The 25,605-nt window shown below is 41.2% G+C and overlaps 5 protein-coding genes across 5 annotated transcripts; all 5 read left to right on the top strand.

Annotated features, from left to right (window-relative positions):
- The first annotated feature begins 1,920 nt into the window (after positions 1-1,920).
- LOC118095677 (vomeronasal type-2 receptor 26-like) lies at positions 1,921-5,066 on the top strand. Its single transcript, XM_035136915.2, has 5 exons — positions 1,921-2,044; positions 2,557-2,651; positions 2,817-3,044; positions 3,926-4,052; positions 4,165-5,066. Exons 1-5 carry the CDS (start codon positions 1,921-1,923, stop codon positions 5,064-5,066), a joined length of 1,476 nt encoding a protein of 491 aa, XP_034992806.2.
- Positions 5,067-9,059: 3,993 nt separating this feature from the next.
- Positions 9,060-9,893, top strand: LOC148684091 (vomeronasal type-2 receptor 26-like). The gene has a single exon (XM_088654833.1). It carries the CDS (start codon positions 9,063-9,065, stop codon positions 9,891-9,893), a length of 831 nt encoding a protein of 276 aa, XP_088510959.1. The 5' UTR covers positions 9,060-9,062.
- A 145-nt stretch (positions 9,894-10,038) lies between these two features.
- LOC118095678 (vomeronasal type-2 receptor 26-like) lies at positions 10,039-12,247 on the top strand (the record flags this gene model as incomplete). Its single annotated transcript, XM_035136916.3, has 3 exons — positions 10,039-10,263; positions 11,113-11,239; positions 11,346-12,247. Coding segments are annotated over 3 exons (1,254 nt in total), but the record flags the coding sequence as incomplete, so codon positions are not given.
- Positions 12,248-16,708: 4,461 nt separating this feature from the next.
- Positions 16,709-22,215, top strand: LOC118095679 (vomeronasal type-2 receptor 26-like). The gene is made up of 4 exons (XM_035136918.3): positions 16,709-16,788; positions 19,437-19,728; positions 19,928-20,794; positions 21,973-22,215. Exons 1-4 carry the CDS (start codon positions 16,709-16,711, stop codon positions 22,213-22,215), a joined length of 1,482 nt encoding a protein of 493 aa, XP_034992809.3.
- A 658-nt stretch (positions 22,216-22,873) lies between these two features.
- On the top strand, positions 22,874-24,954 carry LOC148684090 (vomeronasal type-2 receptor 26-like). The gene is made up of 2 exons (XM_088654832.1): positions 22,874-22,919; positions 24,053-24,954. Exon 2 carries the CDS (start codon positions 24,055-24,057, stop codon positions 24,952-24,954), a length of 900 nt encoding a protein of 299 aa, XP_088510958.1. The 5' UTR covers positions 22,874-22,919; positions 24,053-24,054.
- The last annotated feature ends 651 nt before the right edge of the window (positions 24,955-25,605 follow it).

Below are 25,605 nucleotides of genomic sequence, written 5' to 3'. Positions count from 1 at the left end.
CTTCCTTGAGTTGATTCCCTTCAGCACCTTCCTCATTTCTCCTTCCTCCACTTCGAATACCACATTCCTTTGCCCCGATGATGGTGACGGTGGTGATGGTGGCCTAGCCTCCGCAGGTGTTGCTGCAGATGTTGCTTCAAAGTGGGCAAAAAAGACATTCAACTCCTCTGCGAGGGATGCCCCTCCCTCGTCCACCAAGGAATCTTTGGATTTTTGCCCCGTCAGTTCCTGTACACCTTGCCACACCTGCCTGGTGTTATTACTCTGTAGGTGATCCCCCAGCCGCTGTCTGTACACCTCTTTGGCCACCCGGATACCTCTCTTTAAATCTGCTCTGGCTGAGCTGTACAGCATCCTGTTTCCACTTCTAAAAGCAGTATTTCTTGCCTTTAGCAGCCCCTGTACCTCCCTTGTCATCCAGGGCTTCCTATTTGGATAGATCTTTATCCGGCGCCTCTGTGTTACATTGTCAGTGCAGAACCTGATGTAATCCAGCACTTCCTCAGTAAAAGTCTCTATGTCCTGTTGGTTGAACACCGCCCAGTCTGTGTCATTAAAACAGTCCTGTAGCTGTTGAGATGCTTCAGCCGGCCATATTGTAATACTCCTCTTTGTTGTTGGAATCCGTTTCCTCAGTGGAATGTATACAGGAGTCAGGAGCAGGGACACGTGATCAGATTGACCTAGGTGTGCCAGCGGTTCAGCTTTATAGGCTTGCTTGACATTTGTGTACAGTCTGTCCAGAGTCCTTTCGCCCCTGGTTGCACACTTTATATGTTGATAAAATTTAGGTAGGACCACTTTCAAATCTGCTTGGTTGAAATCCCCGCATACAATAGATGCAGCCTCAGGATACTTGCATTGTTGTCTATTAACAGCATCGTGCAGGAGACCCAATGCCTCATTGATGTTCGCATCAGGTGCAATATATACTATAGTTATCAGTACTACTGTAAATTCTCAGGGGATGTAAATAGGTCTGCATTTAAGCGTCATAAATTCCACAGTTGGGGAACAATGACTAGCTATCACGGTGTGGTTTGTGCACCAGCAGTTGTTTACATATGCACACAAACCTCCCCCCCTTCTTTTACCAGAGTCCTCTGTTCTATCATGACGGAACACTGTATAGCCTGCTAGTTCTATGGCTGAGTCAGGTATAAGTGGTGTCAGCCAAGTTTCTGTAATCAGCAGAAGACAGCATTCACTCACAGTTCTCTCAGTTGCCACCCACAGCTTCCACTCCTCCAGCTTGTTCACCAAGGATCTCACATTCGCATAGAAAATGCTGGGAAGTGGTAAGTTATAGTGCTGTGTCTTCAGCCTTAATTGCTTTAGTCACCTTCCTCCCCTGCAACCTCTCTTTTGTTTACGGTCTCTCCTGTGCCTCTTTCCTCCCCGGTTCTTTGAAGTCAAAAAATCTTCCTTGCAGACGCGGAGACACTCACAATTTATGCAGTGCTCGCTCCGTAGCCAAATAGATAACATATCCTGTCGACTATAAACAAGTCTATTTTGGCAGGACAAGAAAGCCAAATTCTGAGTTAGGGAGCAACCAGCCGCTGCGTCTCCACGCGCCGCCATTTTAGAAACCTTTTTTTTCCTCGAAATGAGTGGTGGATTTGACACCATGAACCTGGTCACCTTCCCCAACCATTCCTTTCAAAGAATAAATGTTTTGAATATTATTTTACTTTTTTCCTAGATTTTTAATAAACATTGACATTTATTCAACTTTTTGCTCTAGGCAAAGTAAGCTAAAGGACCCCTGGATAGTTCAGTCCAGTCAAAGGCAACTATGGGGTGTGGCGCTCATCTCGTTTCAGAACAAGCCCTCTGCAGAATAGAATCAGAAATGATTGTGGGGGTGATTTTTTGCCTACTCAAGTCCTTTATATTCTCTGCAATAATAGTTTGAATATGGCACAAAACAATGGGAAAGAGGAAACAGAATACATCATCATCATCATCATCATCATCATCATTTATTTTTATCTGACCCTTTCCAGCCAAAACCAGGCTCAGAGTGGCCAACATCATACAAGTAAGACAATGCATAAAAACAAGTGATCAATAAATTAAGATACATCCCACAATTAACTCAAACAAATTAAAATTAAAACTGGACAAGTGGCAATATTCAGGTTAAAATTGAAGGCGGTTTCCACTGATATTATAAGCACCTGTTAGCGGGCTGGGAACTCCCTTTGTGCTTGTTCTTATACAAGGAGAAAATGAGTCAGACTTCACCCTGCCCAAAGGCCTGGAGGAAAAGCTCCATCTAGCAGGCCCTGCGTAAAGATGTCAAAGCCCGCAGGGCCATAGTCTCTTGTGAGAGAGCGTTCCACCAGGCCGGGGTCGTGGCCGAAAAGGCCCTGGCTCTGATCGAGGCCAGTCTGATCTCTCTGGGGCCCGGAATATTTAGGATGTTGTTATTTTCAAACCATAAGGTCCTCCGTGGGGCATACCAGGAGAGGCATCCCCATAGGTACGAGGGTCCTAGGCTGTATAGGGCTTTAATACCAGCACCTTAAACCTGATCCTGTATTCCACCAGGAGCCAGTGCAGCTGATATAGCTGAATGTGATCCCAAGCACAGACCAATGTTGGTTGGTGGCAATATTGAACTTGAGAACCTAAAGCCTTGGCAGGTAATGTCTTATCAGAAAGTATTTTAATATACAGTGTAGTGTAATGTGAAGCTACACTCCTTAAGTCATTAAGGCAAATATTGGGTTCATATTTCTTTCTATATCTAAAGTGTGTGATTTGCAGTGTTGTTATTCATGAATCCCGCCCCCATCTTTTTCAATTAGCTCCATTCGTTTCTTCGAGGCATTTCTTTTAACAACTCAGCTGGAGAAACTGTGTCCTTTAATGATAAACGGGAAATGAGAAGTGGATTCGACATCATGAATCTGGTCATCTTGCCAAATAACTCATTCCAGAAAGTGAAAGTTGGGAGGGTTGATCCCAGTGACCATGAAGGAAAACAATTCACCGTCGATGAAGATAGAATTGTGTGGCCTAAAGGTTTTTGTGAGGCATGGATTCTGTTTAATCTTAAATTGAAAACTTTGTCAAATTTTCTATGCATTGTTTATTAACTCTGAGGTTTCCAACACATTGATTCTTCATTTATATGTTCCTGAAGTAATAGGATAAGTCTGCAACTCTGATTTCAAAGAGTCTGCTGCTAGCAGTGGTTCACAGAAGTTTTTACAATCATCAGTGCTGGAGATAAATAAGGTGGTGATTTCTAGGAAACTGCTGGTAGCTGAATTCATTGTGCCTCTGACATATCCCTCCAGCAATACCCACTTTCTGAGAGTTTGACATTGAGTTTATTTCATTCATTCTGATTTACTTACTCCTGCCTCCATTTTTGGAATATCTTACAACCAACACCCTTTAAGCACAACAAAGGAGATTTTATCTAATTCAGATATTCTAGCCAGTGCTTTTTTTCTTAGGGGACACAGGGGTATGCACACCCCTAAACATTTTGTGAATCTAGGTTTGTCCTCATGAAGGGGCAGTATTTCAATATGAGTTGGAAAATGAGAGTACCCCTAAACATTTTTTTAAGGGAAAAAAAGCACTGATTATAGACATTTGATGATTTCCTATGAAATATAATGTGGAGAAGCTATATTCTGCTTTAAGACACAAGGGGAAGCAAATTTCATCCCTAGCAGTCTACGATTGTGACAAGGTTTCAAATCAATTCATTTATTCTGCAAAGACATTAACTTACCTATTGTAACTTTTGATATTAGACTATATCAGCAACTGAAGAATAACTTGATTTGAATATTCCTTATTTATTTATTTCAACAGTTATATACCGCTTAAGTAAATAAGATGAATTAAAATTAACCAAAAGTATATTCACATTAATTTCCCCCCCTTGTTTTATGGCTAGGTGCTTCTTCTTTCGGTGTGTAATGAACAATGTCTTCCTGGTCATCAGAAGAAAATGAAGGAAGGGGAAAAGTTTTGTTGCTATGATTGTGTCCCATGCTTAGATGGGAAGATATCAAACCAGATTGGTGCGTGATATTTTTCCAATCACATAGTTTAGTTTAGTTTAGTTTATTGGTTGTTGTTTTTTGCTGTGTCACACTAATTGACATTGAATTTACACCTTATTCTAATTTTCAGATATGGATGACTGTTTCAAATGCCCAGAAGACCAGTATGCAAACAAAAATAAAAATGGTTGCATCCCCAAAATTATGACCTTTTTATCATATGAAGAACCTCTAGGGGTCACTTTGGCCTCAGCTGCAGTTTCTTTTTCACTGACCACAGCCCTGGTGCTAGGAATGTTTATTAAGCACAGAGATACCCCAATAGTCAAAGCCAACAACAGGGACCTCTCCTACACTCTCCTCGTCTCCCTCCTGCTCTGTTTTCTCTCTTCTTTGTTATTCCTTGGCCATCCTGGGAAAGTGATCTGCCTCCTCCAACAAGCAGCTTTTGGCATCATCTTCTCAGTGGCTGTTTCTTGCGTGCTGGCCAAAACCACCATAGTTTCTCTAGCATTCATGGCTACAAAGCCAGGATCAAGAATGAAGAAATGGGTGGGGAGGAAAGTGTCCTATTCAATTGTAATTTGTTGTTCGCTTGTTCAGATAGCTATTTGTACTGTGTGGCTGGCAAGCTATCCTCCATTCCCTGATTTAGACATGCATTCAGTGAATGAAGAAATCATTGTACAGTGTAATGAAGGGTCAGTCGTCATGTTCTACTGCGTCTTGGGCTATATTGGTCTTCTTGCCATAACCAGCTTCATTGTGGCATTCCTTGCCCGCAAGTTACCTGACAGTTTTAATGAAGCAACATTCATCACTTTCAGCATGTTGGCCTTTTGCAGTGTTTGGTTGTCCTTTATTCCGACTTACCTGAGCACAAGAGGGAAAGGCATGGTGGCTGTGGAGATCTTCTCCATCTTGGCCTCCACTGCTGGGTTACTGGGTTGTATCTTTTGCCCAAAATGTTACATCATTGTGTTGCGACCAGAACTGAATAGCAGGGAGAAACTAATAAGGAGAAAGTATTAAGGGATCTTATATTTTCATTCTATCATACAGTTATACATTTTGGAAAAGAGGTTTAGGAGCATGTCAGAATATTGGTAGATATTCGCTTCCACTTATATTGATGTCTCTTTGCAATGTTTCTGTTGATGCTCAGATTTTGCAAAAGTACATATCACGAAATGCCCCGCCCCATCTATCTTATTCAAGGATCATTTTTAATAAGGAGTAGTTTGGACAGAGTTATGGTGATCATTGCCATGTGCATCAGTTCCACTAAAATGGAAAATATTCGAGAATGGGCCACAGTGGCCAAAAGTCAATCAGTTATGATGGGGACTAGAGCTTAGCCAACTGATCAGCGGACAAAGCTTCAGCTGAACTCTTCCAGAATGTTAGTGTGATCTCAAAAAAGACACTCTGTTTTGCGGAGAGATTCAATAGTAGTTGAAGGTGCATTGGACCTCCTTTTCACCCTCCATTCACTTAACCTCTTCTCTCTCTCTCTCTCTCTCTCTCTGATCCCTTTGAACTTAAATATGATATGATCACATCATTTGAATGGGTAATTATACTCTTGTTATATGCTGAGTGCTGAACTGGATAAGTGTATAACTATTCTGTACAAGTAGTTCGACAATACCAGTGTTTTTGTTTTTAAGGAGAAAAAGTGGCCAGTAATCTCTATGATGTTATTACAGTAAATGCCACACTTTTAACATTTGGGGGGGAAAGAAGAAGCTGGTACTGAGTACCCTTGGGTACCCCCAGAGAAAAAAGCACTGCACAGCACACAGAACTCCTAAACACTATTGAAGATTAAATAAAGCACTACCTCCCTCTTCTTAATTCCAAGCTTTCTGCTGTTGTGATTGACAGTGTCCTCATCCCATTTATGAGAATTGAAGTGGGGGATTTCAGAGTTTATGGGGAAGGGGCATATAGATATTGAGCCATGGCAATGGCTATTATTGACTTCTTTTCTTCTTAATGGTGCTTTCCATTAACACAATAAATATCTTTCTGTCAATCTGTCTGTTGATTGATCATTTGATATGGACATGATCTTTATATTCTTATTGCACCAACTAGCTATTAGAGTGGAAAGCAAAGCAATAATTGTCAGTACTATCCAAAGTGTATATAACCCACTCACGGTCTGTGTTAATCTGTAGTCCTTACTCACACAAGCAAAGAAAGTAGGGATGGCAGACACCATCTAACATCCAATCATTGGCCTTTCCAAAGCCCTATTCCTTCACCCCTATGGATTGTTAGTAAGACATGGTAGCAAAATCACCTGATGGCAAGTGATTGGCAGGTGGGAAAGATGAAACTCTAATTCTAAGACACAGCCACCTTCATTCCAGGACTACCATTGCTTGGTTTATTCAGTCAAGTTACTGGCTTTACCAGAGAGTGTCACTCTCCGGAATTAATTTGTTTTTCAGAGAGATCAGGAAACAACATTACTTTCTCATGGCTTCATGGCACAGACGGGATATTTGTGGACATTTACATGTTATTGAATCTTTGATCTTGCAGGCAGGAATTGATTCAAGTTCTTGTCCTACAGCTGAGGGCCAAATTATTAATGCACCTGCTCTTGGGAATAGAGAAAACTTGTGGACTGTTCCATAAAGATCAACCAACTTTTTCCCTACCCAAAGTGTCACTCAGTATTAAAGCTTTAAAGAGGCAATGATTTCCCTCTGCAATTATCCAAATAACTATAATTTACTCATCATTCTGAAGCTTCTGAAGCTTTCTAGAAGGCAGGAGAAAACAGTCAGTAAGGGAGCCTGAAAGTATTTATAAATCAACCCTGGTGGCATTAGGCTATAATTAAACGCAAGAGTCAGGCAGGTCCATCTATGACATTTTCTCCTTTGTGAATCTTGGACTTCTAGGATTGGCAGTCTCACATAGGATGCAAGTTACAAATTAGGGAATTTATAGAGTCAGAAACTCTTTTCTGCCAACATGTTAGAAATAGCAGGGTTGATGCTCCTGCTGTTTCCTGTTGTGTCGCAAGAAGAAACTATGAAATGTCACACAGGTGATCCCCTCTCTGTTCCACATGAATGGTACCAGCTAGGTTGCCTCCACATTGGTGGAATTGCTTCTCAGATCTCTTATATAGTCAACCCGGTTACTTTTGAGGAACACCCTTCTCAGAACCAGATTGACTTTCCACAGTAAGGATCCCTCAATCCACCTGCTTTTTCTAAGCTGTATACCTTATAATTAACAATAGTATATGTGGATATTCTCCTTCCAAAAGTGAAAGCCTTTTTGTTTGAGAAAGCAGGGTGTTGGTACAGGAAAGCCACCAGGAAGGACAGGTAAGGAGCATTGAAAATAATAAGGAGAAGGTTTGATCTTGAATACTGCAAAGCTTAAAAATAGACACGGGAAATGTACATATAAAATCCAGCACAACCTTTTGTGTGCACTCACACAATGACCACAAAAAATCTCTCAAAAAGGTAAGATATAAAAGCACTGACTAATGTCACATGGGATGGGATAGTGGTCAGCTAATGGAAACTATAGTCTTTTTCAGAACACTGTCCAACCACCTCGTCCTCTGTCATCCCCTTCTCCTTGTGCCCTCCATCTTTCCCAACATCAGGGTCTTTTCCAGGGAGTCTTCTCTTCTCATGAGGTGGCCAAAGTATTGGAGCCTCAGCTTCACGATCTGTCCTCCCAGTAGGCACTCAGGGCTGATTTCCTTCAGAATGGATAGACTTGATCTTCTTGCAGTCCATGGGACTCTCAATAGTCTCCTCCAGCACCATAATTCAAAAGCATCAATTCTTCGGTGATCAACCTTCTTTATGGTCCAGCTCTCACTTCCATACATCACTACTGGGAAAACCATAGCTTTAAGTATACGGATGTTTGTCGGCAAGGTTATGTCTCTGCTTTTTAAGATGCTGTCTAGGTTTGTCATTGCTTTTCTCCCAAGAAGCAGGCATCTTTTAATTTCGTGACTGCTGTCCCCATCTGCAGTGATCATGGAGCCCAAGAAAGTAAAATCTCTCACTGCCTCCATTTCTTCCCCTTCTATTTGTCAGGAGGTGATGGGACCAGTGGCCATGATCTTGGTTTTTTTGATGTTGAGCTTCAGACCATATTTTGCGCTCTCCTCTTTCACCCTCATTAAAAGGTTCTTTAATTCCTCCTCACTTTCTGCCATCAAGGTTGTGTCATCAGCATATCTGAGGATGTTGATATTTCTTCCGGCAATCTTAATTCTGGTTTGGGATTCATCTAGTCCAGCCTTTCACATGATGAATTCTGCATATAAGTTAAATAAGCAGGGAGACAATATACAGGGTACTGTATTGCAAAATGAATTTTTGTGTTATGGACATATTTTCTGAAATATTAAAATAAACTCTCTTGGCAGTGTCATAACCAAGTTCTACCAGCACAGCCTGGCTTTGGCATTTGCTGTAAACGAGATCAACAAGAATGCCAATATCCTGCCCAATGTCACCCTCGGTTTTCACATCTCTGACAGTTATGACAGTGCAAGGATGACCTATCGGACAACACTGGACCTGATTTCAAAGTCACATATATTTCTCCCCAACTACAAATGTGGCAAACAGACAACCCTTCTTGCCATTATTGGAGGACTTGACTCTGACACCTCTTTCCTTATGATGGACATCATTGGCCTCTACAAAATTCCACAGGTAATTATTATTATTATTACATCTGAAGGCTTTTAATGTTTAATAGATTAGCTGTGAAGTTCCAAAGAAGGAAGTAATACTGATGACAAGTAGTAAAAACTTGGGAACATAATAATATCCCTATGATTCAAAATAGATTTAGAAATACTTCAAAAATGTTTGTTGTAAAAATCCACTCCCAGCCATAGACATCTGGAATAAATAGATGGGTATTAATGAATCTCTGTGGTCTCCTCATATTTTCTTACAGCTGATATATGGCTCATTTGCACCAGATGAGATGCAAACAATGGGTGCTCCTCCATTTTATCGCATGGTTCCAAATGAACACCTTCAGTATATGGGGATTATATGGTTACTTCAGCATTTTAGATGGACCTGGGTTGGGCTCTTTGTGGTAGATGATAACAGTGGAGAACAGTTTCTAAAAATATTGGAGCCAATGTTTTCCAGGCATGGAATCTGTTCAGCCTTCATAAGAAGAATCCCACAAGATGCTCGTATGGAGGAATACATCAATAATTTTAATGATGCAAGTCCAATTGATTTATCCCTCCAAAAATGTAAAGCTGGTACAATTATCACATATGGAGAATCTTTAACAATTTTGTGGCTGACAACATTTATATGTTCACAAGATTCAGGAAATAAGGAAAACCCATCATTTGGAAAGGTGTGGATCATGACAATGCAGATGGATTTTATCTTAACGGGTGCTGCAAGAGGATGGGGTTTTCAGATGTTCCAGGGTGCCATTTCCTTCACAATTCACACAAAAGAGGTACCAGGTTTCAGAGAATTTCTTCAAATCATTAAGCCAAATTGGACTCAAGGAGATGGGTTTCTAAAAGATTTCTGGGAGCAAGCCTTTGACTGTTTCTTGCCAGATCAAGCAGGGGTGCCTCTAATGGATGATGACACCTGTACTGGAGAGGAGAGGCTGGAAAGTCTCCCTGCTGGACTTTTTGAAATGCACATGAGTGGCCACAGCTACAGCATTTATATTGCTGTCTATGCTTTGGCTCATGCTTTGCATGCCATGTACTCATCTACATCCAAGCATAGGACAATGTTGGTTGGTAACAATATTGAACTTCAGGACCTAAAGCCTTGGCAGGTAATGTCTTACCAGAAATTATTTTAATATACAGTGTAGTGTAATGTGAAGCTACACTCCTTAAGTCATTAAGGCAAATATTGGGTTCCTATTTCTTTCTATAACTGAAGCTTGTGATTTGCAAAGTGTTGTTATCCGTGAATCCCCACTCCCTATCTTTTTCAATTAGCTCCATTCGTTTCTTCGAGGCATTTCATTTAACAACTCAGCTGGAGAAACTGTGTCCTTTAACGAAAAACGGGAAATGAGAGGTGGATTCGACATCATGAATCTGGTCATCTTGCCAAATAACTCATTCCAGAAAGTGAAAGTTGGGAGGATTGATCCCAGTGCCCATGAAGGAAAACGATTCACTGTCGATGAGTATAGAATTGAATGGCCTAGTCATTTTAATGAGGCATGGATTCTGTTTATTCTTAAATTGAAAACTGTGTCAAATGTTCTAGGCATTGTTTATTAACTCTGAGGTTTACATCACTTTGCTTCTTCATGTACATTTTACTGAAGGAATCGGTTAACTCTGCCACACTGATTGCAAAGAGTCTGCTAATCATAGTGGTTCACAGAATTGCTGAATTCCTTGTGCCTCAGATATATACTTCCAGGAATACCCACTTTCTCAGATTTTGACATGAATGCTGGACAGAATGAAAGCTTCAAACTTTATTTCATTAATTCTGATTTACTTACTCTCGCCTCCATTTTTGGAATATCTTACAACCAACACCCTTTAAGCACAACATAGGAGATTTTATCTAATTCAGTTATTATAGTCAGTGCTTTTTTTCTTGGGGGACACAGTTGTATGCACACCCCTAATCATTTTGTGAATCTAAGTTGGGCCTCTTTGAGGGGCAGTATTTCAAAATGAGTTGTAAAATGAGAGTACCCCTAAACATTTTTTTTAAAGAAAAAAAGCACTTATTATAGACATTTGGTGATTTCCTATGAAATACAATGTGGAGAAGCTATATTCTGCTTTAAGACACAGGGGGGAGGAAATTTCATCCCTATCAGTTTGAGATGAACACGTCCACTGTTATAATTGTCCAAGAAGGTTTCAGATCCAATCATGTATTCTGCAAGCACACAAACTTACCTTTTGATATTAGGCTATATCAGCAATTAAAGAATAACTTGTTTTGAATATTATTTATTTAAATAGTTTATATAGCTCTTAAGCAAGCAATGTCAGTTAAATTTAACCAAAACTGTGCTCGTACTAATTTTCCCCGTTTATGGATAGGTGCTTCCTCTTTCGGTGTGTAATGAACAATGTCTTCCTGGTCATCAGAAGAAAAAGAAGGAAGGGGAAAAGTTTTGTTGCTATGATTGTGTCCCATGCTTAGATGGAAAGATATCAAACCAGATTGGTGCGTGATGTAATTTCCCCATCACGGAGGGTTTTGCTTTTGTTTGATTGTTTCCCCCTGTGTCACATTAATTAACACTGAATTTACATCTTTTTCTATTTTCCAGATATGGATGACTGTTTCAAATGCCCAGAAGACCAGTATGCAAACAAAAATAGAAATGGTTGCATCCCTAAAGTTATAACCTTTTTATCATATGCAGAACCTCTAGGGGTCACTTTGGCCTCAGCTGCAGTTTCTTTTTCACTGACCACAGCCTTGGTGCTAGGAATGTTTATTAAGCACAGAGATACCGCAATAGTCAAAGCCAACAACAGAGACCTCTCCTACACTCTCCTCATCTCCCTCCTGCTCTGTTTTCTCTCTTCTTTGTTATTCCTTGGCCATCCTGGGAAAGTGATCTGCCTCCTTCAACAAGCAGCTTTTGGCATCATCTTCTCAGTGGCTGTTTCTTGCGTGCTGGCCAAAACCACCATAGTTTCTCTAGCATTCATGGCTACAAAGCCAGGATCAAGAATGAAGAAATGGGTGGGGAGGAAAGTGTCCTATTCAATTGTAATTTGTTGTTCGCTTGTTCAGATAGCCATTTGTACTGTGTGGCTGGCAAGCTATCCTCCATTCCCTGATTTAGACATGCATTCAGTGAATGAAGAAATCATTGTACAGTGTAATGAAGGGTCAGTCGTCATGTTCTACTGTGTCTTAGGCTACATGGGTCTTCTGGCCATCACCAGCTTCATGGTGGCATTCCTTGCCCGCAAGCTACCTGACAGTTTTAATGAAGCAAAATTCATCACTTTCAGCATGCTGGCCTTTTGCAGTGTTTGGTTGTCCTTTATTCCGACTTACTTGAGCACAAGAGGGAAAGGCATGGTGGCAGTGGAGATCTTCTCCATCTTGGCCTCCACTGCTGGGTTACTGGGTTGTATTTTTTGCCCGAAATGCTACATCATTGTGTTGCGACCAGAACTGAATAGCAGGGAGAAACTAATAAGGAGAAAATGTTAAGGAATCTTATATTTTCATTCTATCATACAGTTATATATGTTGGAGAAGAGCTTCTAGAGTAGGTCAGAATATTGGTAGATATTCTATTATATCGATGTCTCTTGCAAAGTTTCTGTTCATGCTCAAAATTTGCCTTAGTACATTTTTCAAAATGCTTCATTCAAGGAACATTTTCATAAGGTGTAGTTCGGGCAGGGTTCATGTTTTTTTTGTGATTCTGTCAATTTTCAGTAATATTGCTTGTCAGTCGTGATGAAGCTAAGTACTCCAAATATTTTGAACCAATCAGTTGTTCCATATCCAGTTCTAACTGTAGCTTCTTGTCCCACATAGAGATTTCTCAGGAGACCTCATCTGTCTCCTGAGAAATCTCTATGTGGGAGAAGAAGCTACAGTTAGAACTGGATATGGAACAACTGATTGGTTCAAAATTGGGAAAGGAGTACGACAAGGTTGTATATTGTCTCCCTGCTTATTTAACTTATATGCAGAATTTATCATGCGAAAGGCTGGACTAGATGAATCCCAAGCAGGAATTAAGATTGCCGGAAGAAATATCAACAACCTCAGACATGCAGATGACACAACCTTGATGGCAGAAAGTGAGGAGGAATTAAAGAACCTTTTAATGAGGGTGAAAGAGGAGAGCGCAAAATATGGTCTGAAGCTCAACATCAAAAAAACCAAGATCATGGCCACTGGTCCCATCACCTCCTGGCAAATAGAAGGGGAAGAAATGGAGGCAGTGAGAGATTTTACTTTCTTGGGCTCCTTGATCACTGCAGATGGTGACAGCAGTCACGAAATTAAAAGACGCCTGCTTCTTGGGAGAAAAACAATGACAAACCTAGACAGCATCTTAAAAAGCAGAGACATCACCTTGCCAACAAAGGCCCGTATAGTTAAAGCTATGGTTTTCCCAGTAGTGATGTATGGAAGTAAGAGCTGGACCATAAAGAAGGCTGATCGCCGAAGAATTGATGCTTTTGAATTATGGTGCTGGAGGAGACTCTTGAGAGTCCCATGGACTGCAAGAAGATAAAACCTATCAATTCTTAAGGAAATCAGCCCTGAGTGCTCCCTGGAAGGACAGATCGTGAAGCTGAGGCTCCAATACTTTGGCCACCTCATGAGAAGAGAAGAATCCTTGGAAAAGACCCTGATGTTGGGAAAGATTGAGGGCACTAGGAGAAGGGGACGACAGAGGACAAGATGGTTGGACAGTGTTCTCGAAGCTACGAACATGAGTTTGACCAAGCTGCGGGAGGCAGTGCAAGACAGGAGTGCCTGGCGTGCTATGGTCCATGGGGTCACGAAGAGTCGGACACGACTAAACGACTAAACAACAACACTCCAAATATTATTCAATTCCAGCTGAGGGATGATGGGAGTTTCATTCCATCAGCATCTCTATGAAACCACATGGGTGAATGTTGTTTAGCTCTATATATACCTTGGCTGGGTGGGGGGGGGGAGTATCCTCATATGGCCCCCACCCATGTTGTAAGAAACACTTTGTAGGACTAGAAGATATCCTATATATTTTCCAAATGTATAAGGAAAGTGGGCAAAGTGATGTTTTGTTCAGGTCCTGTGTGTGGACTTCACACGTGGATCTGTTAGACTGATGTGGGAAAAGGACTCTGAACAAGATGGGCCATTGGTCTGATTCTGTGAGGCTCTTCTCATGTTTTCATGGCATGCTTCTAATAAATGGAATGGAATGGAATTTAACATATGACTACAACATGAATGGGGAGACAACTACACAGTAGGGTTCTGCAAGAGTCCCCAACTCAAACTTCTGGGTCTGATTTGTAGATCCACATTGGAAGAGTGATGCAAGGACTCCAGCTGTGGATGTTTTTTGCCTTAGTTGTCAAAATGACTTTGTTTTCTTCTTCTTCTTCTTTCTTTTTAATATTTATTTATTAAAACTAAATTTGAATTACAAATCAATCCAATACAAATCAATACAAATCATAAATTTCCAAACTGAAGGATATATCCAAACAATGTTATATGGCATTGTTAATCCCACCACCTTCCCTCCACCCTTTACACCACCCTTCCCTCCACCCCTGCTAGATTTCCTTATATTTAACTGAACATATTTCATTCCTTGCATTCCGTATTCTCAGTTCTTACTCTTAAATTTGAATTTCATTTTTAACCTTCTATTTTGTAATCAACCTCACGCTCCACATTTTAATCTAGACACATTAGCATGTTTGTTTGTTTTCTGAGCAATGTTTTACCATATAAGCATCAAAACATTTCCATTCGTTTTTCAATTTTTGGTTAGATTGGTTTCTTATTATTGTGGTTAATTTTGCCAATAATAAGTATTCATTTACTTTACAGATCCACTCCTCTTTTGTTGGTATTTTTTCTTGTTTCCATTTTGCCTCTATCACCATTCTCGCAGCTGTGCTCGCATATAGAAAGATTTCCCTTTTTTCTTGTGGTATTTCCTTATCTAACAATCCCAAAAGATATGCTTCTGGGTGTTTGTTTAATGAACTTTTCCATATATTCTTTAATTCTTCATGTATCACATTCCAGAACTTTTTGACCTTCTCACATCTCCACCACATAACAACAACAACAACAACAACAACAACAACAACAATAATTTATTTATACCCCGCCCTCCCCAGTCAAAACTGGGCTCAGGGCGGCTAACACCAATAAAATTACAATAAAACATAAAAAGCAATTAATTAAAATACAGATTAAAATACAATATTAAAATTTAAAATGTAGCCTCATTTTAAGAAGTCCATAAATCCAAACCATGAGGGAGGGAAAACACAGGGGTCAGACTAAGTCCAGCCCAAAGGCCAGGCGGAACAGCTCTGTCTTGCAGGCCCTGCGGAAAGATGACAATTCCCACAGGGCCCTGGTTGCCTGCGAAAGAGGATGTGGATCAGTGTTCCTATTTCCTGGTTACTTTGGTTGTTTTACACATTTATTGAAATTGGATACATAAATTGCTTTCCAATATGCATCATTTACATTTTCATTTATGTATAATTCCCACTGAGAACAAACAATGGAATGCCTCACTCACTATTGTTCTTTTCACATTGGCTACCTATGGCCTTTAACTGTGCTCCTCTGTTAAAGTTGGAGCCTCTTGGCCAAAGTGGGCAGAATCATCTGGATTTGAGTTTTTCGTTATTCACCACTCATCCATTCCCTTAAATCTTTGTTTGAGAAGTAAAATTCAATTTAAAATTTCTTTTCTCCACCTCGATCAACTTTCCCTCTCTGATGTCTGAGTGAGGGAAATGCTATAAGATGACAAGAAGTCAATGGTGTGATATAAGTTGCAATTCCAATCACACTTACGTGGTAATGAGCCCCAATGAATTCATGAGATTTATATCTGAGTAGATATGCTTATGTTTGTAGTCCTAGATGCCTTTGTGATGGACCACTAGCCATGTTGTTAACCTTAAATACAAGGTACCTCAAGATACTCTGCTGATTTTCCTGCTGAAGAGTAACGGGGTACCCCCCTTGGGAATTCATTAATTTTGAAAAGGAAAATACAAAGGAGGTGATTTATTTATTTGTAAATAAGGCATATGTTGAGGGATATGATTTGTGTGTCTGTTGTGATATGCATCAGTGGAATATAAAAAGGAAGAGAGAATTTTACAAAATACACCAACTGTGTAGAAAAACAAAATAACAAATGAATGTCAGAACAGATTGACCTGCATCTCCTTGGTATAGGATAGTTGAGTGTAGTTTGACCAAAATTGTATTCCTGGTCAATTGGGGAAACCTTGCCTCTAACATTACTTTTTCTTGGAGTTTGCTCACCACAAAAATCTGCAATAAGGCCTTAGTTTCTCAACCCTTTAGGGATAGCTTGCATTGAGGTGGGGGAATCAACATGTTTCCCGCCAAAAGTACCACTCATAATTTAAACTGTGAAGAAGTAATTATCTCCCCCTGCAATTATCCAAATCACTATCATTTGTTCACCTTGCCGAAGTTTCTAAGGCTTTGCAGAAGACAAGACGAAAACAGCGAATAAACAAGCCTGGAAGTGGTTACAAATAGACTGCAGAGTTGGGTTTAGGTGCAAGAGATTGGAGCCCAACTCTGACACATTGCTCTCATTTTCATATTGTCTCAGACACTGCTGAAGCCATTTGTAATCCTGTTGATGCTAAAAGTAAGCCTGGTAAATTTCTCATTGATTAGTGTATGGGGAGAGTCTGGCACCACCCAATGAAATTTGATTATGTCAGCCATTGCCTAGATATGGGACAGGACTATTTGCATCTAGAGATATACTTTGGTCCCCAAATGTTGGGCAGAGCTGTGTGGCTGCTTCTGTTGCTTCTCATGGTGTGCAAAGTGGACACCATAAAATACCCCAAAGATGGACCCCTCCCTGTTCCACATGAGTGGTACCAGCCAGGCAGCCTTGTCATTGGTGGGATGGCTTCTCAGATGTTTTATGTTATCCATGAAGTTTCCTTCAAGGAAAATCCTTCTTTGAACCTTTTTGATGTGCCTAAGTAAGTATTGTTTTCCCCATGTGCATTCTCTGAGATTCATGCATTTCACTCAATTTAGGGTAGATATGGGTCTTTTTTTCCTCCACCACCCCCCTTTCCTGGTGATAAGAAAATGACATGAGTCAGACCAAAATAAAATAAGTGGGAAAGATTTATTTAAGTCAATGCAAACATTTGATGAAAATATACAAAATCAGAAGTTAGTGAGCTACCAATCTGAACAGAGATGAAACTATCTGGCTTCTGTAGACTCAGGTGGAAAACTGAGGGAGATGAATTCAGGGTCTAGCTTTAAAGCTCAAGAACGGTTTAAATGGGAAAATAAGGAGATATTGGGGAGGGGAGGAGAAATCCCTACCGTGTTTCTCATATTATAAGACACGTCTTATATTTATTTTTTCCTCAAAAAAACACACCATGGCTTATTTTCAAGGGATGTCTTATTTTTTAATTAAGTATGGTAAACCATGCATAAATATTGTACTTTTGCACCAAGCAAAAGCACACTGAGGGGGAGCAATTGCATGCAATTAAAGCTTGCATTAAACATGCACAAAGTGAAAGTTTTCTGAGATCAAAAGCAGCAGAACAGAGCCCAAACAAGCACGATAAAAGCATGCTTTTCACAAACTTTTCCTGCATCACAGAATAGCATTGCATGCATACCGTGCAAGCTCAATGTTTTCAGCCCAACAAGCCTTGAACTTCGCGCACCACGGCTCCTGCCAGCAGGGCCGTCTTAAGCCTTTCTGGCGCCTTGGTTCAAGGATCCCTCCAGCGCCCCCCCCCGCCAGCTTGGGACTTCCATTTTCACTCTCGGACCCTGCACCGAGTGCCTGCATCTTCATCTGCTGCAATTGCAGGCAGCAGCTTGTCAGGTGCAGCTCCCCCCTTTTCCCTTTGGTAAACAGCCTTCTCGTAAGGCGCAGCGGGCAAGATCCCGCACACACCCAAAAAGGGAGGCAAAACCAGAAAACAGAAACCCTGAATGCTCAGCACGGCCGCCTTGCCTTGGCTGGGATCCGCCTCAAACCACCTTTTCCGCTCACCCTCAAAATCGCCTTGGTTTCGGGAAGGGAGGGGGGAAAACAAACTAGGGCCACCAGGGAGACCTTCTCAGCGACCCACTCTGATCAGGGGAAAAGACAGAGATGGGAAAGCGCGCAGGCGAAAGGAAGAGATCGCCCAGCAGGGGAGAAGACACACACACACACACACACACAGAGAGAGAGAGAAGCAGACTTGGTCTGTGGTGTTAAGTCTCTTATTACTGTATGTTGTTGTTGCTGCTACTGCTATCGCTTCCGCCACTGGCCCCAATCCAAGCTGCCTGGGGAATGTCTCTCCCCCACCATCACCACAAAAAACCGCGCGCACACACCTCCCCACTTTCTTCTTGGGTTGTTGGAAAACAGTTGCGATCTCCCCCCCCCCGTGATTTCCATTTCACTCCCACTCCCACCACCAGCCTCCCTGCTCCTCTCCAGTGAAAACAGATAACCCCGGCACAACCTCGTGTCTCTTTTCTTTTCTCGCAGCCCCACCACTCCTCCTCCTCCTCCTCCTCCTCCTCCTCCTCCTCCTCCTCCTCCTCCTCCTCCTCCTCCTCCTCCTCTATAATCACCTCCATTTCCTTGGGCTCTTTCTCTCTCCCCCCTCCTCCTCCCATGGCTCCATGTGTCCCCAAGGAGCCCCGAGTCAAGCTAGCAGGAGGCAGAGAGCTCCCGGGGATGGAGCTCTCCTCCTCTTCTTGCAGAACCAGCAAGACGCCTGCCTAGAGTGGCACCACGCGCCTGCTGCCACTCTAGGCAATAGTCTCACTGGTTCTGCAAGAAGAGGAGGAGAGGAAGCTTTTGCCGCCTTGCATGGAGCTCCTGGCTGCCGCGCTCAGCTGGACAGCAGCCATTATGTGCCCCTTTGGCGCCCTTTTGGTGCAGCTGCCTGCCAGCTGCCGGGGCTTTTCGAGGCTTGAGCTGTGGGTCCAGCCGGGTGTGCTGCAGCTCTTGCCGGCTCCCACTCGGACGGAGCTGCACGTGGCAGCAGCATCCGGTTCTGAGGAGACATCTTCCTTTTCCTCCCACCACAAGCCGGTACGGCTTATTTTCAAGGTATGCCTTATATTTCACCAACCCTTGGAAATCCTGCCATGCCTTATTTTGTAGGGATGCCTTAAAATATGAGAAACACGGTATGTAAAATCACATTTCTGAAACAGATTATAAGGCAAATGTGCTGGTCTCCCAATGCAACAACCAATAGCAAATTTAAGAGCTAAATAAAAGTAAGAATTAGCACTGCTTTGCAGCCTCTTCTCAAATCCCTCTGTATATCTATATTTCCCTATCTTCTGTTTCACTCTTTTCTCTTGCCCCACTTTTCCCTCACTAAATTTAGTCCTGTTTTGTAACAGTGACAACAGTGGCAAACACCTGTAATACAGGTGATTTGCTTGTTTGTTTTACTTTATCCTGCACTAAGTATTTGGAGGAGGGTGATATTACTCAGCCTAATCTGTTTACAAAGAGTCTGTTTACAACGTCACCCAGAGCTACTCCTCTTCATCTCGATGCATACACTGGAGCTGACTAAAGACTTCTCAGCCTTTCTGATCTCATAGTCAAGAAATAACAGATCAATTATATTGACAGTGTGGTGACAAAGTTCTATCAGCATGCCCTTGCCTTAGCATTTGCTGTGAAGGAGATCAATGAGAATCCCATGATTTTGCCCAATGTTACACTTGGGTTCCACATTTACGACAGCTACTATGATGCAAGGATGACCTACCGCACCACTCTGGACCTTCTCTTCAAGTCAGATAGATTTGTCCCCAACTACAAATGTGACAGCCAGAAAAAACTCATAGCTATCATCGGAGGACTTGGTTTTCATATCTCCCACTATATGGCAAACATCTTAGGTCTTTACAAGATTCCTCAGGTAGGATTTGCTTGAGGGCTCTGGGGTCATTCATATTTTATTCTTCTCACTGCTGCCTAAACAAGTGTGTGTGTGCGTGTGTGTTTGGTGTGTGTGTGTGTTTCTGTACTATTGTATTAATAAATATATAAAATGGACATGCACATAAAACTGCTCTTAAGTTTTTTTCTATGCTTTAATCTATACATTTTTCTTTTAGTTCACATATGGCTCATTTCCCCCAGTGAAAGAAACTGATAATAGACACTCCCTTTCCTTTTACCACATGGCTCCAAATGAGTCCCATCAGCACAGGGGGATCATCTGGCTACTTCAGAAGTTTAGGTGGACATGGGTTGGGCTCTATGTTGCAGCTGGGAACAGCGGAGAACCATTTTTGGAGGCACTAGAATCATTATTTTTCCAGAATGGAATCTGTTCGGCATTTGTCAAAAGGATTCCACAGCAAGCCCATTTTGAGAATTTTGGGGACATACTCAACACAGCTTCCAATTTGCATTTACCACTGAGAAATAAAACACCCAGTGTGTTTATCATGTACGGAGAATCAATGATACTTTCAACTTTCAGAACTTTTCTATTAGTCCAAGATGCATTAAATGATGAAAACACATTATATGGAAAAGTGTGGATTATGACAACCCAGAGTGATTTCATTTTATCAGGCCTTCAAAGGAGTTTGGATCTCCAGTTGTTCCAAGGTGCCATTTCCTTCACAATTCACACAAATGAGCTTCCAGGATTCATAGAATTTCTTCAGATCACAAAACTTGATAGGAAACAAGGAAATGGTTTTCTCAAAGACTTCTGGGAGCAAGCATTTGACTGTTCATTTCCAGATCCAGGGATGCCTATCATGGTTGATGGCACATGTACCGGGGAGGAGAGGCTGGAAAGTCTCCCTGCGAGTCTTTTCGAAATGCAGATGATTGGTGACAGCTACAGCATCTATAATGCTGTCTGGGCTTTTGCTCATGCACTGCATACTATGCTCACAACCGGACCCGAGCACAACACAATTCTGGGGAGTAATAGTATTGAATTTCTATCTCTCCAGCCTTGGCAGGTAATGTCTCCACTATGAAATATTCTAGGATTTCATTTTGATTTGGGTGCTCATTGAGATTGGTCATATTCCAGCCTCTGGGGCATTGCACCCACTATCTTAACAACCCTCCACCTTGAATTGAAGAGCATTTTTCTGAAGCAGGAAATCTCCTCTCCTTGAATGTTCACCATGCAAAATTAGGGTTCCAAACCAAAGGCGAGGGAGCCTACCAATGAGCATAAGACTCCTTTTGGATCAGAACAAAGACCCACCTTTCACCCAAAGTCTCTTCTCACAGTATCCCACAAGATACATTTTACTTGAGGAGAGAAGATTTACCTGTTCAGCAGCAGTTCCTTCAGCTCTCAGAAAGTTTTTTGAAATGAGGAGTGTGCTGTTCTGGAGTCATGAGGCTTTCCAAAATACGTGGGGAAAATTCATGTTTGCTGCTGATAATAATAATAATGATGATGATGATGATGATGATGATGAAGTTTCATTTGGCCATGAAACTCACCAGATGAAACTGAGTCAGTCTTGGAAGAATGCTGAAATATAACTGATATATAATTAAATTATAAGATAACTTGAAATGTATAATTGACTCGCAATATGTTAGAAAATGTGCAAAATAGGCCTCACTAGCATTTAAAATGGCCAGATGTACACTGCATAGATCCTAACTCTACACTGGATCCACCCTACTTAGAGGTTATGGGTACTATTCAATGTTAGCTGAATATTCAGAGTATACCAGCTGAACTCACTGCACAAGCAACTTAATGCCACTGATAGGAATGATTCGAGTAAGTGACTTAGTTGCATCTCACCTTAAGGTTGCAGTCATCTACACACTTACCTTTGAACATAAGAGTAGGACCAGCCTAGGCTGCTGCCTCTCCTCCTCTCCATTGCTTCCTACTCACCAAATCATTGCTAATTGGATCATCCTGGAAAAAAATGTGATTAAAAACTAGGTCTAGAAAAGTCACACCATGCCCTTCCTAGAGCCAAGAGACTCAACAAACTGAATGCCCAGCTGTGTTGAAAGGTGCTTCTATACCATAGGCTAGAAGACCATATTCACTGGCAATGTTTTATCTATTTTCATATCCTCTCACAATTGGAATCTGAAAATATTTTGAACACTCCAGAATTTTGTTACCCTTCTGTTACTTTCTCTTCCTTTCAACCAGCTCCACCCATTTCTTCAAGGCATTTCATTTAACAACTCAGCTAATGAAGAAGTGTCCTTTAATTACAAGAGGGAAATGAGAGGTGGGTTTGATATTATGAATATGGTCACATTTCCCAACAAGTCTTTCCAGAAAGTAAAAGTTGGAAGTCTGGATGCCAGTGGTGTGCAAGAAAAGAAATTCACCATAAATGAGGATTTAATTTTTTGGCACAGACATTTTAATCAGGTATGGACGCTGTGATTCTCCTGGGGTGTCCTCTTCAAACTAGTTGGGAAATCAGTGTATCAGGACTGAAGGGTCACCCACACTTCTACTTTTCTTGTGATTTCTAGATACAGATGTGAGAGAGTTTATAATTTCCCCCCACTGCTTTACCTGGTCAAAACCTGCTATTTACTGCTAAATTGGAGAGCATGTTTTCCCAGGGAAAGAGGTGGGACAAGAGAAAAATCTCTCTTAGATTTTTAGAAATCTAAGGACCTTAGAAATCACAGGACTTAATGTGACTTTCAAATGGATCGTCAAGCTCTAGAAGGCTGCTACTACCTAGGACTTCAAAGCTATATGCAGGGTTTCAATGCCAAATATATCCATTCTTATGAAAACTGACATTTAGTAGGCTGTTTGAATTTGTTATATTGATTCTGTATGTAATGTGCTCTGGGACCATGTGATAAAGAAAGGGTCAAAAGTACTGATAATAAAGGAATGCTAGTTATTCCTGGAATATCAAGTAAGGTGATGGACAAGACCAGCAACAGAACCGCAAAATTGCTTGAATATCACCCAGTTTAAACATTTTAATGTCCATGGATAGGCACTTCCTCTTTCTATGTGCAATGACCATTGCTGGCCTGGTGATCAGAAGAAAAAGAAGGAAGGGGTAAAGTTTTGCTGCTATGATTGTGCTCCGTGCCCTGAAGGGAAGATTTCAAAGCAGACTGGTAGGTATTGTCCTCAAATATCTAAATTTGCACTTGTATATGACTAAAACACTTAACCGTCAGATGAACAGGTGGAGGGCTGGGTGGTGGTGAGGAATTCGAGGGTACCGTTTTCTAGTTATTTTGTGTAAATTCATGATTAATTTGATTTATTTGTAAATTCATGAGTAATTTGATTTATTAGTTTGATTAATTTGTAAATTCATGATTAATTTGATTTATTGTAACAGTGCATTACAACGTTGACTATGGTTAATTTTTGTGTAAATTTTTGTGAAATATCAATAAAAATGTTGGTGGAAAAAAACTGTCAGATGAACATAGCTGCCAAGTCTCCTGCCGAAAAATGTGGGATCAGCAGCGGCGCGGCACCGGAAGTCGCTTCTATGCATGTCTGGACATGCGTAAAGGCAACTTCCGGTGCCAGCGCCACCCGATTTCCGGTGCCCAGACATGGGTAGTGCGGCACCAGAGGTCACTTCTATGTGTAGAAGCAACTTCCAGTGCCGCTGTGCCCAATTTCCGGTGCCCAGGAATGGGCGGAGCGGCAGTGGAAGTGTCTTCTACTCATGTCCGGATATGCGTAGAAGCGACTTCCGGTGCAGCGCTACCCATGTCTGGGCACCGGAAATCCGGCGGCGCCAGCACCCAAAATCCGGGAGATTCCGGGATTTTTTTCCATTCGGGAGAACAGTGGGAAACGGATTAAAATCCGGGGGTTTGCCGTGAAAAACGGGAGACTTGGCAGCTATGCAGATGAATTAAGATCAAAACTTTTTATTTGTCAGATATGGATGGATGTTTGAAGTGATCTGATTATCAGTTCCAAAGTAAGAATAAAAATTGACATATTATAAAGATCAGTTAAAATTAGCCATGATTATCTCCCATATTAATCTTCTTTCCTGTTTATAGATAGGTTATTCCCCTTTCTTTGTGTTATGATTACGGCCACCCTGCATATGAGAAGAAAAAGAAGGAAGGGGTAAATATTTGCTTCTATGATTGTGCTCTTTAACAAGTAGGAAAGATATGACACAAAACCTGTAGGTCATGTAATTTTGCCATCACACAGGGTTTATTTATTTTGCTGTGTCACATTAATTAACACCACATTTGGACCTTTTTTTCAGATATGGACAACTGTTTCACATGTCCAGAAGATCAATATTCAAACAAGAATAAAAATGGGTGCATCCACAAAACTATACATTTTCTATCTTATAAAGAAAGGTTAGGGGTTACATTAGCCACTGTTGCTATTTCATTTTCCCTCATTACAGCCTTGATGCTAGGAATATTTATTAAGCACAGAGTCACCCCCATAGTGAAAGCCAACAACAGGGGACTCACCTATACTCTCCTCATCTCCCTCCTGCTCTGCTTCCTCTCATCTTTGCTCTTCCTTGGCCAACCTGGGAAAGTGACCTGCCTTCTCCGACAATCTGCTTTTGGCATCATCTTCTCCATGGCGGTTTCTTGTGTATTGGCCAAAACCGCCATAGTTTCTCTTGCATTTATGGCCACAAAGCCTAGATCTAGGATGCAGAAATGGGTGGGGAAAAGACTAGTCTATACCATTGTCCTTTCCTGTACCTTCATTCAAGCGAGTATTTGCACCTTGTGGCTAGCAACCTCTCCCCCATTCCCTGATTTAGACATGCAATCATTAACTGAAGAAATCATTGTGCAATGTAATGAAGGGTCTGTTACCATGTTTTATTGTGTCCTTGGTTACTTAGGCCTTTTGGCCATTGCCAGTTTCCTTGTGGCCTTCCTTGCCCGCAAGTTACCGGACAGTTTTAATGAAGCCAAGTTCATCACCTTCAGCATGCTAGCATTTTGCAGTGTATGGCTCTCCTTTCTTCCAACCTACCTGAGCACAAGAGGAAAATACATGGTGGCTGTAGAGATCTTCTCAATATTGGCTTCCAGTTCTGGGTTGCTGGGTTTCATCTTTTCCCCTAAATGCTACATCATTGTGATGAGGCCTGAACTAAACAGCAGGGAACAACTCATAAGAAGAAAGTGTTAAAATACCTATATGTTTTGTATCTATCATATTATTAGGTGGGTTGCACATAGGCTTGAGGAGCATACGGCTTACTAGAACATTACTGATAGATATTCACTGAAAGTTGTGATGAAGCCTGAACTGAACAGTAGGGAACAACTAATAAGAAGAAAGAATTAAATAATCTTTATGATTTGAATCAAAATATTAGGTGGGTTGGACATATAGTAGGCTTTAGGAGCATATGGCTTACTAGATCATTATTGATGATCATTATTGATGATCTAGTAACACTTCTGTGGATGATAGATGATCATAGATAGATAGATGATAGATTTCTAAAGCTTCTTTGCCTTCATCATACCTTCTGATGCTCTTCATGACAGGCAAATTGATGATACAATACTTTTCTCCTAGATGTTGTATAATTGTGAAGTGGTTTTTTAATAGTAGGCAGTCAAAATTGGTATCCCCCACATCATGAAGTGTTTGCATCCTTTCTGCCACTTCATAATTCTACAATGTCATTCTGTTACATTCATAGACAGAGACTGAGCTGCTAATAAGAAACTTGCATGGAGTATGAGATGTTGATAGCATTAGAGGTGGAACCAATCCATTTCACATTTTTTATATGCAGGAGAGGAAATTGTGGTTTTCCATTTGTCTCCT

The sequence above is a fragment of the Zootoca vivipara genome, chromosome 12 (genome assembly GCF_965207765.1).
Source record: "Zootoca vivipara chromosome 12, rZooViv2.hap1.1, whole genome shotgun sequence".
NCBI lineage: Eukaryota > Metazoa > Chordata > Lepidosauria > Squamata > Lacertidae > Zootoca > Zootoca vivipara.
Note: the sequence above shows the minus strand (reverse complement) of the source record. Positions and strands in the feature narration are given on the sequence as shown.

What these genes read in the sequence shown, in the direction of transcription:
- LOC148684091 (XM_088654833.1), top strand. Translation starts at nt 9,063, where the DNA reads ATGGTTCCAAATGAACACCTTCAGTATATGGGGATTATATGGTTACTT.
- LOC118095677 (XM_035136915.2), top strand. Translation starts at nt 1,921, where the DNA reads ATGGCACAAAACAATGGGAAAGAGGAAACAGAATACATCATCATCATC. An exon ending in GGCCTAAAGGTTTTTGTGAG is followed by an intron (nt 3,045 to 3,925) that starts GCATGGATTCTG and finishes TTTTATGGCTAG; the next exon opens with GTGCTTCTTCTTTCGGTGTG. An exon ending in GAAGATATCAAACCAGATTG is followed by an intron (nt 4,053 to 4,164) that starts GTGCGTGATATT and finishes TCTAATTTTCAG; the next exon opens with ATATGGATGACTGTTTCAAA.
- LOC118095679 (XM_035136918.3), top strand. Translation starts at nt 16,709, where the DNA reads ATGGCTTCTCAGATGTTTTATGTTATCCATGAAGTTTCCTTCAAGGAA. An exon ending in GTCTTTACAAGATTCCTCAG is followed by an intron (nt 19,729 to 19,927) that starts GTAGGATTTGCT and finishes TTTTTCTTTTAG; the next exon opens with TTCACATATGGCTCATTTCC. An exon ending in TATCTCTCCAGCCTTGGCAG is followed by an intron (nt 20,795 to 21,972) that starts GTAATGTCTCCA and finishes CCTTTCAACCAG; the next exon opens with CTCCACCCATTTCTTCAAGG.
- LOC148684090 (XM_088654832.1), top strand. Translation starts at nt 24,055, where the DNA reads ATGGACAACTGTTTCACATGTCCAGAAGATCAATATTCAAACAAGAAT.